The sequence below is a fragment of the Malaclemys terrapin genome, chromosome 1 (assembly GCF_027887155.1).
Source record: "Malaclemys terrapin pileata isolate rMalTer1 chromosome 1, rMalTer1.hap1, whole genome shotgun sequence".
Taxonomy (NCBI): domain Eukaryota; kingdom Metazoa; phylum Chordata; order Testudines; family Emydidae; genus Malaclemys; species Malaclemys terrapin.
This window is the reverse complement of record NC_071505.1, coordinates 196,778,500-196,803,027: the sequence shown is the minus strand read 5'-3', so window position 1 is coordinate 196,803,027 and position 24,528 is coordinate 196,778,500. Positions and strand designations below refer to the sequence as shown.

General features: G+C 42.3%; 2 protein-coding genes across 10 annotated transcripts in view; one reads left to right on the top strand and one right to left on the bottom strand.

Moving 5' to 3' along the window:
* On the top strand, positions 1-5,284 carry LOC128830609 (fibulin-2-like). Its single transcript, XM_054016475.1, has 2 exons — positions 1-63; positions 4,421-5,284. Exons 1-2 carry the CDS (start codon positions 21-23, stop codon positions 4,936-4,938), a joined length of 561 nt encoding a protein of 186 aa, XP_053872450.1. The 5' UTR covers positions 1-20; the 3' UTR covers positions 4,939-5,284.
* A 14,337-nt stretch (positions 5,285-19,621) lies between these two features.
* The window catches only part of PKNOX1 (PBX/knotted 1 homeobox 1), a 70,845-nt gene continuing 65,938 nt past the window's right edge, over positions 19,622-24,528 (bottom strand). For all 9 annotated transcript variants that reach the window (XM_054005095.1, XM_054005086.1, XM_054005120.1 and 6 more), the window contains one exon: positions 19,622-24,457. In XM_054005095.1, the coding sequence (XP_053861070.1) occupies positions 24,246-24,457 (212 nt within the window). In that variant the 3' untranslated portion in view covers positions 19,622-24,245. The remainder of the gene's footprint in view (positions 24,458-24,528) is intronic.

Sequence of the window (24,528 nt, the reverse complement as noted above, 5' to 3'; positions counted from 1 at the left end):
CCTTCCAATCTTTTGAGAAGATGAAGCATGTTGCATGCAGTGGAGCATGGGAGGGGTTTGCAGGTGAGCTGGGAATGGGGGTGGGTCTGAGTGGTTACTGGATGATTTCAGGAGTGTGTGGCAGCTGGGGAATGGGACTGGTGCTCAAGTCAGGAGGGCTAAGAAACAAGTGTGACAGTTGAAAGAGGATTTTGTTAGTAATGTTGCCTAACACGCGCTGCCTGTGCTAACACAACTGAGGTGCCACTTGGAAGTTGTTAGCCACTCAGGGGTGAGTTATCACAGCAATTGCTCCTATTTGTGTGTGACTTTTGCCTTTTTTTCCTTTGGCCAATGCAGGAATTTTAAAGATTTTAACCTTTGAACTAGAGCTTAGGTGGGAGCATATTTATAATGCCACAGGGATGGCATCAGACAGGAACAATGTGAAGTGGAATTTTAAGCTTAAGGGGTGGGTGGGGAGATGAGGTGTATTTTTCTTTTCTTTCTTCCCCTATTAGAAAGGCTAAATTTGTAGACCATGTCAGGCTTGTGGCTAAAAACTAACCAGGACATTTTTTTTCACAATGACTGGGAGAGCCCAATCTTGCAAACAAACACTTCAGCATTTGTGTCACTTCACTAGGAGGAGTCGCAGTGAAGTTATAGGAAGAACATGTATAACTGTTTGCAACATCAGGCCCAAAATTCACTCCTTCAATGGGCCCATTCCTCCAAATACCCCTACTTGCAAATGCCATCTGGGGCATGGCTGGCATGACTCAAACCACCTGCATTTACCATGAGGATCACATGCTTCCTTGCTCATTTAGGCCAAGTGTTGGGTGTTATCTAACTTGTGAAGTGCAAAGTGCTTCTCAGGTTTAAGGGGTGCACCTGAGAAAGTAAGACAGGAGACAGATGCTTAGCTGGGCTGCCCCCAGAAACTGGCACTGTAGCTGTGGAAGTTGAGACTGGAAGAGTTGTGGCACTGATGAATTAGAAAAGAATGGGCAAAGCTTGTCCCAGCTAATAGACTCCACAGAAACAATAGACATTTGTCAGTAGCCCACTGAAAGTGGTTGGGTGAACAGAAATCCGACAGGGAGGGGGACGCTTCACGAAGATTAGAATGGGATTAAAATTGATAGAGAGTGGGGGGGACCTTGCTCTAGGGGTGGGGGCAAATGGGGGTCACACATAATCCCTGGCAGGAAAGAGATTGGGAGTGAATGAGGAGCATGGAGGGAAAGGAAGCAAACATATCCCCTGCCATGGGGACCAAAAGGCAGGGAATCTGGTAGAGGAGCATGTAGAGTGTTCACAGCCTGTAGAATGGGGGGAAAGAATATGGCAGCCTAGCAGAGGTGAGTGTGGGGGAGTTGCAAGGACTCACAGTTAGAGGAGGATGGGAGGGTGGCGCACAGGGAGCCCCTGGAATGGGCAATGCGCTCGGCCTACAGAAGCTACCAGCTGAGTTTGTTATTCCCCAGTGTTGGATGCAGTTCAGTAGTGTTGTATATTCCTAGCTTTCGAATCATTTCTGTACGCTTGTGGATGGAAAACCATATACAAATATACACTATATTTATTGTGCTTAGCAGGCTATCAGTCTAATGGTCTTTTCACTACTCTCAGTCAAAGTTTAAAGCGGGGTGGGGAAGGGTAGGATTGCACCACAATCTGGAATAGACTTCACAGATATACAGATCACCAAGAGAGATATAGACTAAACTGAAGACATTAGCAAGATAAAAATCTTTTTGACCACTCCCAGCCACGCATTTAGTGTTGCAAAGGCTTTCCCTCCCTGTTTGTACTGCATCAAGGCTCAGAGAGCCATTGCATATAAATAGATGACCTTGCAGCTGAACTGGTATGGTTATGCTGGGAGAAAAATCAAAAGGCTGATCACCATTCCTGGGCCAAATCATCTGTCACATTTGGCATCAAGACTATCCAGGTAATTAAAACTGTTTTATATTTTAGAGCACAGTCACATATTTGATTTAAAAAAGGATCCCTTTTACTATTCTGAAATATTAATTACAAGCAGTTAATTCAATTAGAGAGGCCATTTTCCAGGAGTGTGTGGTAGCTGGGGAATGGGTCTGGAGATCAGGTCAGGAGACATGGGGTATCTTAAAGAAAATTGGACTGATCTGAGCAGAAAATTCATCTCTATGTAACTATTAACTAACAAATTTATTTAATGTTGTATCTTTAGGGAAAATTGGTCTTGTCAACCAAACCCGATTTTATTTTTTGAAGATTACAAGTGTGGTTGACAAAGGAGACTGCATTGATGTAATATACTTAGATTTTTTTGACTTAGTACTGCACAGCATTCTGATTAAAAGCTTAGCACAAGACAATAGAAATTAAGCACACGTTAAAAGGATTAAGAACAGGCTAGCTGACAGATCTCAAAAAGTAGTTTTCAATGGGAAATCACCATCTAATGGAAGTGTTTCTAAGAATCGGTTCTAAGTCTGGTGCCATTTTTATCAGTGATCTGGAAGCAAATGTAGAATCTCTGCGGAGAAAATTTGTGGATGAATCAAAGATTGGCTGACTGGTAAATAATGATGAGGACAAGGAAGCAATATTGTCACTGGTAAGCATTCAAAAATTGGAAGATTGGCTTAAAAATCATGAGAATTTTAAAAAAAATCCCTTTTGAGTTCTTATTTGCCTTTGGTTTCAGAGCCTTTAAAGGTGCATTTGGGTAATGTTTTCAAGCTTCTCTCTGCAACCATGAAGCCTAGAGAATTTCATTGAACAAAAATAAACTAAGATTCTTGTGCATTCACATAACTCCAGGAGCTGGGGCTTTAAGAAACGCACCAAATATCACAAGCCTCATGCTAGATCAGGAGAGTGGTTGGCAACACTTGGTAAGCTGGGCCCATTCAAACAGAATGCCTTTAATACCGCCACCTGCAGGCCATACCTACAGAATGGGGGACTGTATCCTGGCAAGCAGTGACTCTGAAAAAGGATTTAGTGTCAGAAAGACAACAACAGAACATGAACACCCAGTGCAATGCTGTGGCTAAAAAGGGTAATGCAATCTTTGGATGTACAAACACAGGCAGAGTGGGTAAGAGCAGAGAGGTGATTTGACCTCTGTATATGGCCTTGGCTACTAGAATATTGTGTATAGTTCTGGTGTCCATATTTTAAAAAGGATGATGAAAACTTGGAGAGGAGAAGAGCCACAAAATGATTTGAGAGCTGGAAAACATGCCTTACAGCAGGAGACTTAGAGCTCAGTATGTTTAGTTTATCGTAAAGAAGATCAGGAGATGACTTGATTACAGCGTATAAGTACTTTCACAGAGAGAAAATATTAGGTACTACAGGGCTCTTTAATTGACGATAAAGGCAGAACAAGAACCAAGGGCTGGAAGCTGAAGCCAGACCAAAAACATTTGCCTTTCTAATCGGAATAACAGTGACGGTCATCAACCATTGAAACAAACAGAGCCGGCGTTAGGCATAAGCAGACTAAGCAATATCTTATGGGCCCGAAAGCTCAAGAGGGCCCCCTATTTGCTTTTTGTTGCCTGCTTTAGTATTAGGGAGAGGAGAGGGGAGGATATTCCTGTTTGTGGACCCCAATGGGCTAGCACCGGCTCTGGGAACAAACTTCAAATCAAGACTGGATGCCTTTCTAGAAGATCTGCTTTAACCAAAACACAAATGATTGGGCTCAATACAGGGGTAACTAGATGAAATTCTATGGCCTATACCGTACACAGGGTCAGAGTAGGTGATCTAATGATCCCTCCTGGCCTGAAAAAATCTCCAAATCTTGTAACACGACACTTTATTGAAGCAGGCAGTGACATGCAAATTAAAAATGACCAAACCAGCTTTTATAAATAGACTTAAAAGTTTAATATTTAGATGTTCTCATCCTTAAAGCACTTTGTGAATTACATCACTCCTCTGAAGTAGGAAAGTAAATTTTATCTCCATTTTTATAAATGGGGAAACTGAGGCAAGGGGGCTTAAGTAATTTGCCCAAGGTTAAAGAGTGTAAGTGGCAAAGCCAGCATTAGCTCTCATGGTCCCTGGCTCCCAGTACAATGATCAGTCCATTACAACAGACTAACTTTGAGTCCATTCTTGAGGAGAAACCCAGAACTGGAACGCTGGCCTTGCCGGGTAAGTAAAGGAAGAACTAATTGAGGCTCTCTGGGGCAGGGGTTTTTGTTTTGTTCTGTGCTTTGTACAGCAGCTAGCATGGTTGGCCTGGGGGCACGAGGTGCTATCGCTACACAGATTATAATTACAATAGTACAGCTGACCAGTGAGTAACTATTTCACGGGAACGTGACCATTTGCTTTCAGTAGCACAGTTCCGCACAGAACGCTTAACATTTACACAATTTCTGCTCTTGCTCTTTGCTTCTCTCTCTCTCTTTTTAAATAGAAAACATGAAGCCTGAACACTTGCTTTGCCAGTTGCTGGGCTGCTTTCTGCTACCCACAGCTGCCTGTAAACCCTTGAAAGCAGACTGCACTCCTGTCAAATGTAGCCCCTGCCCTGACCAACACACAGCGGTGACTGCGGAGAAGAACTGCTGTGCTATATGTGTCCCTCCATGTTCCTGTCCAGATTACCAGCAATTGGAATGCGCCATGCAAGGCTACGAGGATGGAAACGTCCCGGTGGGGAAATCTTTCCACATAGACTTTGCCACCCGACTCTGCACCTGTGTTTCTACAGGGAATATCTCGTGCACTTCAGTTTGTCCTTCGGTTTCACCTACATGCAAGGAGACCGGAAGCCCTCCTGATGGCTGTCCCCAGTGTGTATGTCCCATTGACAATGACAGAATCGTAATTGCTGGCAGCACCATCCCCAGGGACAGTGAGATGTGTGTATGTCCCCCTGAGGGAGGCAAACTACTCTGCACCCCAACCACCCCTCAGCCCACTACAGTCTAACAATGAAGAGGCTCTGTTCTCCAAGTAAGCTAAGGATTGTAGGAGGGCAAAGCTTTTTGTTATTAGAATATAAGAGAACTCCCATTATATCTGAGGGCACCCTTATGGAAAATCCTATAGAATGTACAAGAAAATAATTATCTTGCTATAAGTGTTTCAAACTCTCCTATAAAATGGAATAGTGAAGTATAGTCTTGCTATAGAATTGCATAGGGCTAAAAAAGAAACAAAAACTATAAAAAGGCATGCCATTCTCTATTAAATCTCAAAACCAGCTCCAAACATTTATAGTAAGTTATTATTTTCTGTTTTAACCTATAGGCATTCTCCATGATGGTGTCCAGGAATGTTTGAGTGACTGCTGATAGAACATAAATGTAAAAAAAAAAAAAAAAGCAACTATTTATATATTTATAAGATGACTATACTTTTGTGTGTGTGTGTATAGTTGGTGTAGATAGCAAATTTTCTAGACCAGCTGTCCGCCTCAGGCCTCATATAACTTTTAATCTTCACTATAAATGTTTTGGCCCCATCTCAGAATGAGATGAGGGGCAAAACAGTGTATTTTTCCATATTAAAAATCATCTTATAATGGTTTTTATATAAGAAGCTCTCACACCTCCATACTTTGGAGCATGGCGTTGCCATTTGGCGGAGGGATCACCCTGATGTAAGAGCTGTGCCTTTTGCCTTCTCCCATGAAACTCTGCCCTAATCTGGCCAGGTTATGAGCCTTTGATAATCTCGGTTTGCAGATGCTCAGTGGAGATATGATAGATTCTTTGAAGATTTTTGTCTGGGCTGAGTATGCTTTAACGTGGTCTCCAGGTGCTCTCTGCAATTGCTGCTCCAAGGCTGTGGTTCCAGGGACCAGTACTGCGAGAAGGGACAGTTTCTTGTACCATAGGGGAGGTGAACTAAGGGTCCATGGGTAACCTGCGTTCTGTCATTTCCCAGTGCTTGATGGTGCAACCTTATCATTCTTTGTGTTTTCTATATAATTTCCCTTGGTGTGCCCTTGTACAGAAATAAAGTATCAGTTTCCATTCATTACTGTACACCTCCTGGCAACACAAAGGACTGTAGGGTCTGCTGCAGCAAGCTTACTACAAGAAATGTCTCTCCACATAAGAGCCCAGTTATCCTCCATCCACCTGTGCCTCTCTTCCAGCTACAAGAAAAAGGTCACAGCACAACTTTATTTTATATATCTAAACATGACCGTCCACCACCGTCAGCAGGGAATGAGCTGCAGAGAAATTTTTAATTTTCTTCTTTGAATCCCAATAAAAGCCATTTTAATGTTCATCTTCAGTGTACTTGTACATCATTATTCGTTGGCCCTTATTACTAGTGGACAGACAAATCTCTCTAGCTAACACACAGGACTTAAGCTAAACTTCTGGCCAAAGCACACCAAGGAGGTTTTAAAATTTAGTGTCTTTCTTCTTTCCTCCCTAATCTTTTTCCATGTCCTTCTCCACTTCCACGGCTGATCCCAGCTGAAATCTGAAAGTCGAGAGCGAGGCTGTCGTTCTTACAGTGTTTCTGACCTAACCAGCCCCAAGAGACAGCTAGTCAAACTCTATACTAGCAAGCAAGGCTATCTGTTCATACAAGATTTCAAGGAAGAGAGTTTCAGAGATGCTTTAAACAAGCACCTGCCTATTAGAAAACATCAAAGTCAAGCCTCAAGGCCTTTTGAGGTTCACCTATCCATGAAGGGAGTTGAGCAGAGGAATGGGATGAGAGGGAGTGGGTGTTGTTGCAAACTGTTACTGACTCAGCTGTTTGCAATGTTGTGGGAGCCTTGTAGGTCCGAGGACAAGAGAGACAAGGTGGGTAAGGTATTATCTTTTATTGGACCAACGTCTGTTGGTGAAAGAGACAAGCTTTCAAGCTACACAGTGTACCCTTGGGGATGTTATCCAGACATATATATCCACTAATTTTAGGTGCCCAACACAAGACATGTAAGGCCTAACAGCCCCAAGTCCCATTACTTTCAGGTGGAGATGTGTGTATTCAGCACTGCTGTAAAGCGGGACCCTTGTGTATCTCACACTTGTTACAACAAAAGTGGGGCATCTACTGTGCCTCAGGTTTCCCATGTGTAAAAATGGAGATGCCCACTTTTGGTGAAAATGAGGATATGATTGTGAGAATGCCAGAGTGAAATGGGGGCTGTGTATTTAATTCTGAAGGCAGTTGAGGCGAGTGCTTGTTTTTTGTCTAGGCATGAGTGCTATAGGCTAGGGCTAGTTCCTGTGAAAATGTCACCTGTGGCCACCTGCCTGCCCCAACTGGTCACCACTTTCCTTGTCTCAGTGGAATGCAGCTGTAATCCAAGGGTCAGGTCACAAAAAGACTGTGTCCCTGAGATAGCCAAGACTAAGAACAGCCATAGCCCCTGTCTATACTTCAAAGGTAGGACTACTTGCGTTGCCCTATTTGTGCATGTGACTATGCTCAAATTTGGCTCTGGCCACTGTAGGTGCCCTGTTAAAACAATTCAGTTAACCCCCACCCCACATGGTGTAGGGCCATGGCCCACCTACTGAGGGGTTTGAGGGGTAGGGTGGTTTTGCTCAGCCTCAACTTTGATGGCATTGGTACAGCAAGAATTTAGAGTCTAATAGGAGAGACTAGCAGATCCTTAGGCCCCTCCTCCCCTGCCAGTTATCCCTACTGAGATTTACTCAGTCCCTGATTAACACTCTCCCCCTTCCCCCGCAATCACCTAGAGTACCCCATGCTTACCCTCTTCTACAGTATGAGCAGAATCCTTATTCTCCCCCCTCCCTCCCTTGGAGTATGTTGACACTTAAATCTCAGTCTAGGGTTCCCTCTCTACTCACATGACTCCTCCTCCTCAACTGAGGTACTAGAGGAGGCTAGACCTTAAAAGACACCCACATGGCAAGAACACAGAGGCTTGCCACCACCTGTACCTAGCCCTAGAGCACCCAGGGAAAAAAAATTAGTAGGTGCTTAGCACCCAGCGGCAGCCAGTTCCCCCCTCTCCCCTCCCAGCACCTGCCATCTGCTAGCAGCCCTGCTCATCAACTCCTCCCCATCCCTCCTAGCGCCCACCACAATTAGCTGTTCCGTGCTGTACAGGAGGGGCTGGGGGGGGGGGGAGCATGGGACAGAGTGTGCTTGCGGGAGTGGGGTGGAACTGGGCGGGAAGAGGCAGGGCAGGGGTGGGAGTTGGGGGGAAAGGGGCGGGTGGGGGGCAGATCACCCCTGGGGCCCAGAGGAAGCCTGTGCTTCTAGGAGCAAGAATCAAGGGCAGACAAGGAGATGACTCCTCTTCCTCCTTATCACTTGATGAAGTGGTGATATTAGTAAGTAACTCCACTGTCTTCCAGAGCAGATGACTTCAAGCAGTTCCAGGAACTGATGAAGCGAATTGCTGACACCCTCCAGATTCCCTTGGAGGAGATGCAGGAGTCCCACCATAAACTCCTGGAGTGGTTACATACGTCACCCTTCATGAGGCTTGCCATGCCTATCACTGATGCTCTTAAGGAACCTGCTAAGACCATTTGGCATCTCCATCGCATTGCCTGCCTGCAAGTGGGCAGATAAAAAGTATATGACCCTACCAGGGAATTGGAATTTCTATTTTCTCACCTAGTGCCAAATTGTCTGGTGTTGTCAGTGAATGGGGCAGAGGGTGTCTGCTTAAAAGTGTTCATGTGAATACGGGATGGGAGTTTTGAAACTTACCTTTCCCTTGAGATTGTAAAGTTAATGGTACATCTGTCTGTTTTTATCAGCAGCTTCTAGTATGGAAGCCTTGAGAGGTGCCTCTTCCACACCCCAGAATGCCTGACCCTGCTGAGGAGGAGAAAGAAGAGGTGAACCTGTTCAGAAAGAGTCTTCAAGACCATGCTGCAGCAGCCCATGAACAATGGCTAAGTGGTTCACCATGACTGACAGCATGGAGGAGGAATTCAAAGACCCTGGACAAGGTGCTGGAAGTGCACCAGGAATGAAGGCGTCTCCACAGGCAGCCAATCCAAATGCTGCAGATGCTGGTTGACGTACAGATATTTAAAAATAAATAAATCACCCTTTGCGGTCCTTGAAGAACTCCACTGTCACTGTTCCCTGAGCGCGCACACAGCCACACACCACAGGGCATCACTGGCCTCATCCTCACCCCTACCATTCCACACCAGGAGCTAGCAAGGAAAACCACATTCACATACACACGCTGACCTCTGACAACCACAGTTGGTGTATGTAGTCCGTTATGGTTACACATTTGTGCACTCAAATGGACTGAAATATTTACTCCCATTCCAATTTTAAAGTAGAACATTGCCTGGTTTTTTTGCACAGTGTTTTGCCCACACAATAAATTTTTATTTTTGGAGAATAAAGTTATCTTTGATAGTCCACACCACATATTGAAGAATGCACAGCTGTACTCAAAGCAAACAGTACTTGTAAATGTACTGCATGCACCTCATAATTCATAACTTCAGGAAGACACCCTGTCATATTTATAAATGTACAGCCAGCACTACACACTTCTTAGCAGCACCCAAAGCTGGAGGTCCAGAGAAGATGACTGTGGCTGCCCTTTAAAGTGTTCTTTGAAAGCCGCTCTCAGCCTCGGAGCTTGTGATATCAGACAGCTGCTTCATCTTGACCCTGGCATCAACTTTTCCCTCTGTGCTCAGAGATATTATGCAGCGCACAACAGGCTGTTATAAGCCGGTGAATATTTTTCTCACTGAGAGCCAAATGTTCCTCCAGGCTACCAAAAGCACATTTAACTGTCATTCTGCTCCTGTGGAGCTAGGAACTGAATCTTGCTTTGGTGTTGTCAAGGTGGCCAGTGTACGGCTTCCTGAGCCAGGGAACAGGGAGTAGACTAAGTCCTCCAGAAGCACTATCAGCATTTCAATGTTGCTCTGCCGGTTGGGAAAGAATGTTTGTGTTTATTGCTTTCTGAACAGTCTTGTGGTTTTAAAGTGTGAGTGTCATGGACAAGCCCAAATTGATCTTGGTGAAGCATCCATGGTGATACTCCAATGCTTACCTAACCATAGAAAAGTAGCCCTTTCTTTTGATGTACTCTGTGGCAAGGGCGCTGGTGCCAAATAGGCATATGCATGCCCTCTATTGCTCCTTGCAGTTTGGGAACCCCGTTGCTGCAAATCCATCCACTATGTCCTGCACACTGCCCAGAATCACAGTCCTGCATAGCCCTGCACACTTGCATGGTAGTGGCCCCTATTGTGGTTTTTGCAAGTCTAACATGATTGCTCATGGACTGATAGTCTGGTGTTGTTGCAAGCTTCCACAGTGCAATCACTACTCACTTCTCCATTGTCAGTTCAGCTCTCATTTTGGTGCCCCGGTGCTGAAGTAAGCTGAGCACGCAGATCCAGCAGCGTGACCTTGCACATCCAGAAGTTATGCAGCCACCGCTCATCGCCCCAAACCTACATTACAATGAAATTGCACCAGTCAGTGCTCATTTCTCAGGCCCAGAAGCAGCCTTCCATCGCCTGCAGTTGCTCTCTGAATGCCACCAACAACCTTGAATTGTTTTTTGCTATGTCCCTTAGTGAACTGTCCTCAAAAAAATCATCGTGTCCTCTGTTGTTGTGGGTCTGCAAATACAGGAGACTCATGGGGCCTGTATTTGTAACGTCCATGAGAATAATGCAGAGCTCTATGATCTCCATGCTTCTGTCAGAGATAGCAGACACGCAAGAGTGCCACATGGGTTTGTGGGATTTTTTAAAAAAAAGGCATGAAAGTTATGGGATATGGATGGTATTATGGGATGGAGAAAGTTGCATGCTGGGAACTTGAGCCCTACCTCCGAGAAATCCCTGGGAGAGTCATTTCTGTCTCACAACACACGGTGAAAATTTCCCAAAAAGTTTTGTGCCAGAAAGTGGCATGTGGCACCAGGGCCAGCTTTAGGAAGTGCTGGGCCCGATTCAAATAGTTTCAACGGGGCCCTAGCAGGGATGACTCACCCGGTGATGCTCCGGGTTTTCCGCGGCACCGAAGGACCCACTGCCGAAATGCCGCCGAAGACCCGGAGCACTGCCAGGTGAGTAAAAATTAAAAAGCCACCTAAGTTAGGCGCTCTTCTTTAGGGTGCGGGGTCCTCTTAGGTGCGGGGCCTGATTCGGGGGAAATCGGCCTAAAGCTGGCCCTGTGTGGCACACTGGGATACCCACCCATGGTGCATTGCATTTTGCATTGACCCAAGCACTCCTGGTGAGTACGCACAGTACCGATGCAAGCAGCCAAGTTATATACAAACTTTGGCAGCTGTATGTATGCCAACGTATCTTGCACTGACTAGTGTAGACGTGGCATAATAATGCCTAACCAAAAACTGATTCACTGAGGCAAAATTAAATTACAGCAATTGATGTGTGCATTTTAAAACACTCTTGCAGATATCCCTTACGCCTGTGGGGAAAAAACAACATTAGAATTAGTGCCAGATTGTGAACTTTGTACACGGAATGCCCATTAATGCCATGGGGCTGGGGAGGGGGGGCGGGTCACGTGTGCAAATCGAGGGCATTTTATGCCCTTTCTTGAGAAATGTAAATTGCTCAGGTATTTTGCTCTATTTTTTTCAATTGGATGGCCTGCGTCTAATCTCTCTTTAACCAGCTGTTCTATTTTTGGAAGCTAGATGCGAGCTTTCTCTCTTCCAGCATGACAGTAATTCCCGTCAGCAGGCCATTTATTTAGCATTGATGGCTTTGAGACTGTGGGGCCTTCACAAACTATCAGCATGATGTTTGTTTAATACCCAAGACATTGATTTTAAACTGGGTCTGGAACGAAAGATTTTGTTTTGCTGCACAGTGATTAAATATTGAATTTCAGTCTGTAGGTGGTAACCCAGTTAAAGAGCTTGGGAGAATCTTGATTCCACAAGCAGCAGTGGCCAGAGACGGGGAAAGAAAGGGAACAAGGAACAGAAGGGTTGGAAGAACTTAACCAGGCAGAAATGAGAGCAAGCTGCCAGATATGGCTGTGCATTAATCTAAAGGAGGGGGGGCGGGGAGTGGGAGGGACTGGTCTACATTATAAATTGTTTCAGAGTAGCAGCCGTATTAGTCTGTGTCCGCAAAAAGAACAGGAGTACTTGTGGCACCTTAGAGACTAACAAATTTATTAGAGCATAAGCTTTCGTGAGCTAAAACCCACTTCTTCGGATGCATGCAGTGGAAAACGCAGTAGGTATATTATTATATTATACACACACACACACACACACAGAGAACATGAAACAGTGGGTGTTACCATACACACTATAAAGAGAGTGATCAGTTAAGGTGAGCTATTACCAGCAGGAGAGGAAAAAAAAAAAAAAAACACCACATTTTGTAGTGGTAATCAAAGTGGCCCATTTCCAGCGGTTGACAAGAAGGTGTGATGAACAGTGGGGGGGGGGGGGGGGGAATAAACATGGGGAAATAGTTTCACTTTGTGTAATGACCCATCCACTCCCAGTCTTTATTCAAGCCTAATTTAATGGTGTCCAATTTGCAAATTAATTCCAATTCATCAGTCTCTTGTTGGAGTCTGTTTTTGAAGGTTTTTTTTGTTGTAATATTGCTTATGCTCAAATAAATTTGTTAGTCTCTAAGGTGCCACAAGTACTCCAGTTATAAATTGTAGTATTCAAACTCAATTGCGAAGAGTTGGCTGGCACACTGCTGACCATGCCTGAGTGGCTAGTGCAGATCATGGCAAATCATTCTTATCATGGTTTCAGCTAATGTTGATCATCATCACTAGCGGACACGATTTGCGTGGCTTTGGTTGGTCTGTTGTGGACACTATTACGTCAGCTAACTTGACACTTCACAATGATGTTTGAATGCAACCACAGGTGTCGACTTTCCAAAGTACCCCAGGGCCTGCCTCCACTCCACCCCTTCCCCAAGGCCCCACTCTGTCCCACCTCTTCCTGCCCAGTTCTGCTTCCTCTCCTGAATGCGCTGCATCTACCCTCCTCCCCCCCAGAGCCTCCCGCACACTGCGAAACAGCTGATTGCGGCGGGAGGGAGGTGCGGGGAGGGAGAGGGAAGGGGAGGCACTGATTGGTGGGGCCCTGATTGGTGGGGCCCGCCGGCAGGCAGGAGGTGCTGGGGGGGGGGGATTTTTTCCATGGAGTTGGCGCCTATGAATGCAACACAGTTTTGAACCGTAGACAAGCTCGAATGCTTTAGGAAACCTCTCTCTTTCCCCCCCCCCACACTGAGATTATTGGGCAATAATGTTAGGTCCAAGCCTGCAAAATGCAGAATATATAAAATGGTTACTCACCTTCTCATAACTGTTGTTCTTCGAGATGTGTTGTTCATATCCATTCCAAGCAGGTGTGTGTGCGCCGCATGCACAGCAGCCGGAAGATTTGGAATGGACATGAACAACACATCTCGAAGAACAACAGTTACGAGAAGGTGAATAACCGTTTTTTCTTCTTCGAGTGGTTGTTAATGTCCATTCCAAGCAGGTGACTCACAAGCCTGAATTTAGGCGGTGGGATCGGAGTTCACCGCAGATTGGAGCACTGCGCGGCCGAAGGCTGCATTGTCTCTAGCCTGATGCGTGATGGCGTAATGCGACGTGAAAGTATGGATTGAAGACCATGTGGGAGTTCTGCATATTTCCGGTGTCGGGACTTGAGCCAGGAATGCCGCGGAAGAGGCCTGGGCCCTTGTGGAGTAGGCTGTGATTGGCGGAGCAGGCACCTTAGCCTGATTGTAGCATTCACGGATGCAGGCCGTGATCCAGGAGAAGATATGCTGTGACAAGACAGGTAGCCCTTTCATCCTGTTGGCCACAGCAATGAAAAGTTGGACTGATTTCCTGAATGGCCCGGTTCTTTCGATACAAGATGCTAGGGCCTGCGAACGTCCAGGGAAGGCAGCCTATGCTCCCTGCTGGAGGAATGTGGTTTGGGATAAAACACAGGGAGAAAAAGGTCCTGACCCATGTGGAATTGAGAGACCATTTAGGGAGGAACGCCAGGTATGGCCTGAGTTGGACCTTGTTCTTGTGAAAAACGGTGTATGGAGGCTCAGACGTCAGGGCTCTGAGCTCCGAAACCCTCCTGGCCGAGGTAATAGCCATAAGGAATACGACTTTATAGGAGAGATACAATAGTGAGCATGTAGCAAGACGCTCGAAAGTGGGCCCCGTGAGGGCAGAAAGGACCAAATTAAGGTCCCAGGCCGGGACAGGTTGTTGCATATGCGGGAAGAGTCTATCCAGGCCCTTGAGGAAGCGGCTGACCAGTGGGTTAGCGAAGACTGATAGTCCATCGGCTCCTGGGTGGAACGCAGAGATGGCAACCGAGTGGACCCGGACCGAGGACAGGGAAAGTCCCTGCTGTTTCAGATGAAGTAGGTAGTCTAGTATGAGAGGAATCGGGGCGAGCAACGGAGCTTGACCCTGCTGTTCCTCCCAGATGGAGATATGTTTCAACTTGGCCATATATGTGGCCCTGGTGGAGGGCTTCCTGCTACCAAGGAGGACTCGCCTAACCTGTTGTGAGCACTGCATTTCCACCGGGTTCAGCCATGGAGCAGCCAAGCTGTGAGGTGGAACGACTCCAGGTTCGGGTGCTGGAGGCGGCCTTGATCCTGTGTGATCAGGTCTGGGAACAGGGGCAACGCGAAGGGCACCTGTACAGACATCTGCAGTAACTATGTGAACCAGTGCTGGCGCAGCCACACCGGCGCTATCAGTATGACTCGAGCACGATCTCTGCGAATGTGGAGGAGTACCCTGTGGACCATCGGAACCGGAGGGAAGGCATAGAGGAGGCCCCCTTCCCACAAGAGGAGGAAGGCATCCGTAAGTGATCCTGGGCTGCACCCCATGAGGGAGCAGAACTGTTGGCACTTCCTGTTGTCCTGCAAGGCGAACAGGTCTATCTGGGGATAGCTGTAGAGACGGAAGATAGAACTTACCACATCCTGGTGAAGGGACCACTCATGACCATTGATTGAGCGGCTGAGGGTTTCTGCTAGACCGTTTTGCACCCCCCGGGAGGTAGGATGCCGTCAGGTGGATTGAATTCTGCACGCAAAAATCCCATAACGCGAGGGCTTCCCGGCACAGGGGAGAGGAGCGTGCACCCCCGTTTGTTGATATAGAACATCGCCAAGGTATTGTCCATGAGGACTGCTACACATCTGCCTGTCAAGTGGGATTTGAAAGTCTGGCAGGCAAGGCGCACCGCCCGCAGCTCCCTGACGTTGATGTGCAAAGAGAGGTCCTCTGGGGACCAGAGGCCTGGGTCCTGAGATTCCCCAGATGCGCCCCCCATCCCAGATCCAATGCATCTGTTACCAGGGATAGGGTTGGTTGAGGGTTGGAGAAGGGTACTCCCGCGCAGACCTGACGAATAGCAATTAAACAATAATCTTGTTTTGTACAAATACCAATATTTGTATGAGCACAAGAAACAGCCACTCTTTTGATCTGTGTATATATTTCACTATATTAGAATGAATTAGTTCATGTTACTCCTTCTTAGATCAACTAAATTAACATATTAAAGGGAAAAAAACTCTGTATAAAAAAATAGACTTTGTGATAAAGCTTCATTTAAATTGTTGCCAGAATATATTCACTTAATTAAAAGAGAGGGGGAAAAAAAATAGAAGACATATATCCCAAGTATGTCTGATTCACAACTTCATGCGGGAAGGAGTGTATTTTAGTTCTAGTGGTGCTGTCCTGTTTCGTTTATTGTTGTCTGTATTTAGAACACAGTATTGCTTGTATTTGTGTATAAATTTACTTTGAGCCTCAGATTTTCAACCGTGATTGCACAAAGCTGTGCAAACACTTCTGTAGGTACTCAATTTGCATATCATTTTGCAGCATATACAAGTATGTCTGTATGCAAGTCAGGATTTACATGTGATCATTAGTTTGCACATCTGCAAAACTGCACACAGACACCCCTCTGTCCTGAAAATGTTGTGTGCACACACACACCCTTCTGCCCTGAAAATATAGTGAAAATGTTGGAAAATAGTCAATGAAAACACAAACATTTTTTCTACTTCTAAAAGTAGCCTGAGCTCCATGTGATAATTCTGCAAAGCATTCTCAGTTATTATTTTCTGTAGCCATATATAGAATTGATGGGGTTTTCTTCACCAAATTAAAACAATATTAAGGTATGTCAAGTTTTGAACCTATACTACTTGTCACGCTCCTTTTAACATGAACCCCCTAAATTCCTGTTACATAAAACTATGAAACATTAAAGTGAACTACTAAGGAATGGAAACCTATCGTGTGTTCTTTCAGCATGTCAATGGACAAAGTCAAAGCTACCTGCAAAAACAGTTACTTACATACAGTAAATGTTGTTCTTTGAAATGTGTTGTGCACATATACATTCCGCTGCAGGTGTATGTGTTCCCAATACACTCGAGTCAGAGACTTTTGCCAGCAGTACCACAAGGTGGTGCATGTGCTCCTGCTCTCCTGGTGCTCTCAGGCAAGAACCTAAAAGAGGTGTGTCTGCCACCTCCCTCTGTCCCTTTCCACTGCTGTATGTAATGTCTGAAGTAGTGGGGAAGGTGGGAGGGTCATGGAATGTGTATGTGCACAACACATCTCAAAAAAAGCAAGGTTTCCAGGCAGCTTATCTAGATTAGCTTCTCTCTCCAAAGGTCTGGCATCTCTGGGCCATATTTTCCCACCTGAACACCTGTTAAACCTTTACATGAATATGCTTATAGCTGTGACTGCTGTCAATCTTCCAGATATTATATTCTCTGATGAAAGGACATGACCCTGAGATGTGCTCTGCATCCACAACTTCTATTTAGGTGAACACATCTGAAGATCAGAACTATAGCATTCTAGTCCTTTTGATTAAGATTTTCAAAGCTGACTAGGCAATTTAGCTATAACACACCCACTGAAATCAATAGAAGTGATGCAGATAAATCCTCCTGTCATCTTTGAAAATCTTTTTTCCTTAATATTTGGAAGAAAACATGCACACAGTTTTATGTCAAAAATGCTTACAACAGATTAATCTAAGTGTAAAAGATCTCCAAGACACCATACCTGCTCCAGACCGGTGGCTGAATTAGTTGACATAGCAGAGATGTATTGACACGTTTACCCCCACAAAAATTAATAGAGGTTAAGGACTGCAAGACCAACGAAGGTTTGTAACAGAATTGTATTCCACATTAGAAGTATATAAATTTTATAAACATTAAAACAAAATGCAGCATCCGGTTGATTTTTTCCCTATGATTAAATGTTGTTCATTTTCTTTTGCAGATTAAGTACTATAGGTAAGAAATACCCAATTTCACCAGGGACCATCAGTATAATCTGCACACTTTTCATAGAATCATAGAATATCAGAGTTGGAAGGGACCTCAAGAGGTCATCTAGTCCAACCCCCTGCTCAAAGCAGGACCAATTCCCAGCTAAATCATCCCAGCCAGGGCTTTGTCAAGCCGGGCCTTAAAAACCTCCAAGGAAGGAGACTCCACCACCTCCCTAGGTAACGCATTCCAGTGTTTCACCACCCTCCTAGTGAAATAGTTTTTTCCTGATATCCAACCTGGACCTCCCCCACTGCAACTTGAGACCATTGCTCCTTGTTCTGTCATCTGCCACCACTGAGAACAGCCGAGCTCCATCCTCTTTGGAACCCCCCTTCAGGTAGTTGAAGGCTGCTATCAAATCCCCCCTCATTCTTCTCTTCTGGAGACTAAACAATCCCAGTTCCCTCAGCCTCTCCTCATAAGTCATGTGCTCCAGACCCCTAATCATTTTTGTTGCCCTCCGCTGGACTCTTTCCAATTTTTCCACATCCTTCTTGTAGTGTGGGGCCCAAAACTGGACACAGTATTCCAGATGAGGCCTCACCAAAAAACCCCATAAAGCGGAAAGACATTTGGATTGAGACAAAAATCTCCTCTCATCTCCACTGTGACGTTTTTATTTTAATACTAATCTCACACAAAACCTACTTTAAGCAACATTCAGGGTCAGCCAGAAACGAACCCAAACCAATATATAGAGAAAGGAAGCTGGAAATTATTCTAATCTCCTGTGTCTTGTGTGAATAGCCCAGCTGAAGTCAAGGGAACAACAGGCCTGAATCACAGTCCTTTTAATGCAATGGGAGATTTTTCAGTAAGTTCAGTAGGCTTTGGATCATGCCTTATTTGCATTATTAATCTTTTAAGAAGTAAAGTTGGGATCTGGCCTATTGTCCCAGCTCTAGATTTTGCAGGAGTTTCCCAACAGTAGGTAATTTAACAGCCGACAGGCCGGATCCTGCATGCCTTGCACACTTAAAACTCCCACTGACTTCAGTAGGATTTTGAGTATGCCAGGAATGCAGTACTGAGCACTTGCATTGTCCCTGCAATATCCTCGGCACTATTGAGTGGGGGATGGACCAGGCATTTCGCAGAACTCTGATTTTATGACTTGTGTCAGTTTAAGTTAGAGGGTTATTTTCATCTTTTTGTGTGCATATATTTCCTTTTATTAAGTGTAGGTTTTTTTTAAAAAAACTCTCACTTTGTATTAAAAGGTGCATTTATAAACTGTTTACAAAAGGGTTAATAAAGGCTTATTATATACCGTAATAAGTGGTTAATCAATTGTTTTGGTATCAAGAAAGAAATAGATTGCTTTAGAGCCATTTCTATCACCTTCTATTAAAGCAATTTGTAAGTTTTTTGGGGGAAGGATGAGGATGTATGTCCATGATCTGTTTCAGAGTAACAGCCGTGTTAGTCTGTATCCGCAAAAAGAAGAACAGGAGTACTTGTGGCACCTTAGAGACTAACAAATTTATTAGAGCATAAGCTTTCGTGGACTACAGCCCACTTCTTCGGATAAGTGGGCTGTAGTCCACGAAAGCTTATGCTCTAATAAATTTGTTAGTCTCTAAGGTGCCACAAGTACTCCTGTTCTTCTTTTTGTCCATGATCTGTGGTTGAAAGACTTTTTTCCAAGATTTTTTTTTTTTTTAATTTGTAGTCTTCATCTGAGGTACATTGTTACCCGCCTTCATTAGGGAAGGCTGGTGGAGTTAATTGATTTGTAATTATGCTGTGCTGCTAGGTGGTTATTGTAAGTTTAATTATTGCCAGGACAGCTTTAAATCTGTGGTTTCAATGTCACATTAAAGACATAATAAAATACTGATGTGTCAAAGACCAACTACTATAACATACTACTTATGTCTATAACGTCTATTATAATCATTAACCCTTTATTAACTATTTATAAATGTATTCCTAGTATGAAGTGTGACCAACAAAATCTCTCTCCCTCTCTCATGAACACATACCAGAGTTGCAGAGTAATCATAAAATCTTCGTTGTCCTTGAAAATATTTTTATGAACTTATAATTACATATCCAGCCAAGTAATGAGTTTGGAGAAAATGCAACTGTAATCACATAAAAAGCATATCTACTTTTTAAAGTGAGGATTTCTGATCTAATAGAGCATGATAGACTATAATGGATTTCTAGAACTATCTGCCTTTGAAAAAACAAGTTGGCACATAGGATTTGTACTGCATTGCACAAGAAAAATCGTTCTGAAAGTGTTTTGAAAAAGCAGTTACTGTACATGCCTGGAAGCCACTTTTTGGAAGTTCAATGTTCATACCATTTTAATTAACAATTTCAGAGCAACAAAAACAAAGAACACATATCATAGACTAACTACCTGCTAAGTCTTTCATTCCTCAAAACAGCTTTTGCACTGCAAAATCACAGTCCCCCTCTCCCACCCAAAAACATTAAGAACCAGTAAATCATTTTTTCTGCATTTGGGTAAACAAAACAAAACAGGCCAAAAAACTGTCCCAGACAAAAAATCTTGGGTAACTAGTCTGATATGATATTTTCCAGCTATGTTACAGATTCCTGAAAATACGACTGATGTTGAACTAAATAATGCTAATATAATTAAAGCAATGTGAATGTTTCAACTTTAAAGACAAGGCATGCTTTTTCCATTCACAGAAACTGTTCATGTAAAAATCCATCATCCATGAAGCATGTTCTGATTTTTAATTTTTCTTTGCTTTGATAGATCAATTGCTTCACAATATCCCTTAAAAGACAACTATCCAAGAAAAGCTAAATGTACAGTGTTCACATTTTAAAGATTGTCAGTTTTATAGAACAAATGTTGCTAAAACAGTGGAAGATTGAGGGTCATTTCTGTCACTATCTGAAAACATGGGCATCTAATAACATTAGGTAAATATTTTGACAGTAGACTACAAGGTTAGTAAGTTTGTAAAAAGGCGTGCTCTCTCACACAGTCAAAAAAAAGAAAAGAAAAAAAGAGTGATTATTCAGTAGATCCTACAGAACTACAGAGCAGAACAAAACTTATATTACCATGTTGCACAGGTAACCAAATGACATGGTTAGCATGATCTTTTCACAGCATACTTGCGCCATCTTTCATTCTACTCCATGTTGAATGATTAAGTAAAATTATTTTATAATGTGAAAAATAAAATACTTGAAAGAGTTTAGTAAGCCTAGAAAAATCAGATTTGGGTTTGGCAAAGCCAACCTAGCTATTCAATCTACAATGAAACAACAACAAAGTTCAGTCAAGTCCTAAATGTTTCCAGGAGTACTCTTCAGCAATACATTTAACAATTCAGAAGTAATACGTGTTTAACTGTAGTATTTAAATGAACAAAGTAAAACCTAAACTTGCATTCTCATTGATTTTTCTTGGCTAGCTTTACTTTTCGGGGGAGATGATTACTATCTGAATGCATTCTATTTACTATGGCAGAGGGGGAAATTGTTTAGAAATAGAAATGTTTCACTAGTGTTATATGCATCCGAAGAAGTGGGCTGTAGTCCACGAAAGCTTATGCTCTAATAAATTTGTTAGTCTCTAAGGTGCCACAAGTACTCCTGTTCTTCTTTTCACTAGTGTTAACATCTTAGATTTTCAAGAGGGAATGAAGGTTACTTATATTTCCAACATGCTTTCCAAATTATATTTTGCCTAGTCAACTTTAAACCCAGCTGAATTTTTAGTGAATGTTTTGTCTGAATGATTATCAAAAATAAAAGAAGACCAAAAATACTACAATAGCGTACCTATAAATCACACAGTTATGGCTGGAGAGGTAATTTCATCTTGCATAGACTGAATAATTATTCATTAATTGCTCCCAAGCAGGTTTGGTACCAAAAATTGAATCATTAGTAACTTAAATTCACTTAATTACAATCAAGTGCATCTGTTTTAATTTTGCACAATTTCCATGATTTCTTTTTAAATGTTGCAGTTTTAGTTATTAGATGTCAGTCCTTGAAAAAATTTGGGCCCCATAGTTTGTTAAATAGTACCTTTGATTATTAAAACTGAAGTAATTTTACAAATATAGTTTACTTTTCACTATACTGTTTACTTTTTGCAGTTTTCTTGAGACTAACATTAAAAATGGATTACTCCATTTTCTTTTGTCATTAGTAACTTTCCAGTCAATTTCACATTCCAGGTACTTATGCACTGGATAAACGCTGCAAACACCAGCAAGAACGCTTACTTATTCTATTGAATAAAAATATATATATTTCCACTAGAACGAAGGAAAAAATCCAAGGAAACACTTTTAATTGGTGTAATGATTTGTACAAGCTTGCTTTCATAAAATCAAAAGGGACATTGTCAACTTGAAATCTACTTATTTTCAACTGAGTTAAAAGTTTCAGGTACTACACCCACCTAAGTCCCCCTGCCAATATATATGTATTTTAAAAAAAAAAAAAAATCACATTTTTCTATTTTTTGAGGACTCAATTCCGCCAGCTTTGCTCGTATTGAGCAATACATTATTCTACTCATGTATGTAAGTATTTGCAGCTCTGTGGCTTCAACTGCTACTAAACATGAACAAAGCTGGCTGAATCTAGCCCTAAAAATATTTTTCCTCTCACCTTCTGTTGTATGAAAAACATACACAGTACAATAGGAAAAAATGGCTCTACCATGGAAACACTGAAAAAGTGCTGGCAGAAGCAAACAGTAAACAAATTGAAAAGATAGAGAAAAGTATTTTTGCTTCCAATCTCAGTCAGTTATATTCATCTTGGGTGTTGCTTATAACAATAGTAGGCAAATGTTTTCATACAGGAGTTTGATTTTTAAAGTTGACTGTGCCCTTTTAATTTTTGGGTCAAATTGGACTTGTCAGTATGCCTTAAATCAATTACATTATACCAGTTTTCATAATTAAATCTTTCATTATACACTCTTAGTATTTTCTTTAAATTGCTCAGTACATATGGAAAGGGTATTAGAGGCAAAAACAGAGAAGATAGATTAAAACAAATACTTTAAAAACTTTACTTCAATAATTCTAACCATAATCATACCTCATTACTGCAGTTGAGTCAACAGGCCCAATTCATCACAGGCATAATTAGGTGTTACAGTGGCGAAGTCAGCTGCTTATGCTAGTGGTGAATGTAGCCCAATGCCAGTAAAACAAGGATTTTTTTAATGGTAACCTCTGAAAAATAAATTTGCCTTCTATGTACATGTAACAATTTTTTAGCATCTCCTGTCAAGGTCTCTGTTCATGCTGCCTATAAATTGCTCAGTAAGGCAGACTTCAAAGCCCCAATTCAACAAAGCACCTAAGCATGTGTTTAATTTCAAGTATATGGTTTAACCCCACTGAAGTTAACGGGATCTAAGCACATGCTTGGATATTTTGTGGAACAGGAATGGCTTTAAGTAGGTGCTTATAGTTAAGCACATAACTAAGTGCTTTGCTCAATCAGTGCTTAAGATTTGAAGGTAGCACCCTCCTTTTCACACTGTCCTGCTACAAGATTTCTTGAGTCTACTGTTCTTTGCACTTAACAATGGGGAAAGACCAACTTTTTCAGCATGAAGGGTCAATAACAGGTGTTCAGAAATAACAATACACAACTCAAGATCTGCGGATAAACTGAAATTAACCATTATCACAGATAAATCTATTTTCATCACTAGTTCTGAGTTTGTTAAAAGACACACAAGGATTTTTTACAAGCCTGTTGTAAATTCTGGTAGTGATGTTTGTATTTGAAAAGATTCTTTATATAATCCATAAATTATATTTTTTGTATGTGGAAACAAATTTCAAATTCAATAATATAACTGAGGTGGAAAAACTAGCCAGTCAATTTTTCATTTTTAAAAATCAGACTGAAAAAACATGAACTATTAAGTTTCTCTGTTGATTACTAGAAATTTTGTGGATAATTGTACTTACTTACCTGAATACCTATTTAGCAAATATCTTCAGATACAAGTTTAGATACAGAGTTAAATGTAATTTGAGCATTAGTTTACACATATATAAATCAAAGTTTGACAATATCAAAATCCCATCAAACTGTGGGCCCTTCTTATGCTATTATCAAATATACTATACCACTATGGGATAGCAGAGAACCATGGAACACTAGCATTAGGCATGTTTATTAAATTTGGTCAAATTTTCAGAACCTTCCAAATAGGAATACTAAACATTTATTTTCCCCTTCTGGAAATTTTTTTCTCATGCTCAATACAGTTGTCATTCCAATTCCTACTCAATTTATAAAAATATTTTTTTTATCCAATAATCCCGCCAAGGTAAAAATAGGAGTTTTTATAGCAAATGATAAACAAGCTCACTGACTATGAGAGAAATTAAACTTATTTAAACTGTCATACATTCGCTACTGAATCACACATCTCCATTTTCTTTGTGGGTGTGTGTTGTTGCCCACCTCAGACTGGCAGTTTTTAAGGTGCAGAAGCATCTTTCAAATGTGTGTCTAACTTAATGATCAAGTGCCACATGCTTTGAATTTACATTGTTAAGTCAACCAAGAGCTGTCTTTAACAACAGGTCTAATTGAAACTGCATAATTCTTTAGAAATTGTAGCACTTTCAATCTAATGAGAGAACAAAAGGGGTATTTATGTGGTTCATTACATTACTAGATGCAATTTTTTGTAATTAAAAAAAAACAAACTCAACCTCTCTTCAAAATTCAAAAACACATTTGAAAGAAGTTGCTGCACCTGCAAAGACACTCTTTAAGCTTACTATGAAATACAAAAAAGTGCACCCTTCTATATCTACATATAAAACATATTAGAAATAAAACTTGTGTAAAATGTTTGCTGTGCAAACTATAAAAACAGTCAGTCAGTCCATTCATTTTCCTAAATATTTTGTCACATTCTCTTGCTTCCTACTGCAGAGAATCACTGTTATCCAAAACAAGCCCACTGATGTTTGTTGTTGAGAGGTCTGCTCCATCGTCTTCACCACTATCCACAGATTCATCCTCACTTTGTCCTGCCATCATAACTTGCTGAACAGCCAAAGTAGCACCATCAGATGACAGAGACTGGAGACTGTCTACATTCATGTTGACCGGAGCTGTAATTGTTACAACAGCTCCTGGAGAAGTGAAAACATGTATACAATTAGTAAACTGAAAACAATGATCAAATCAGAATTTAGATTTAACA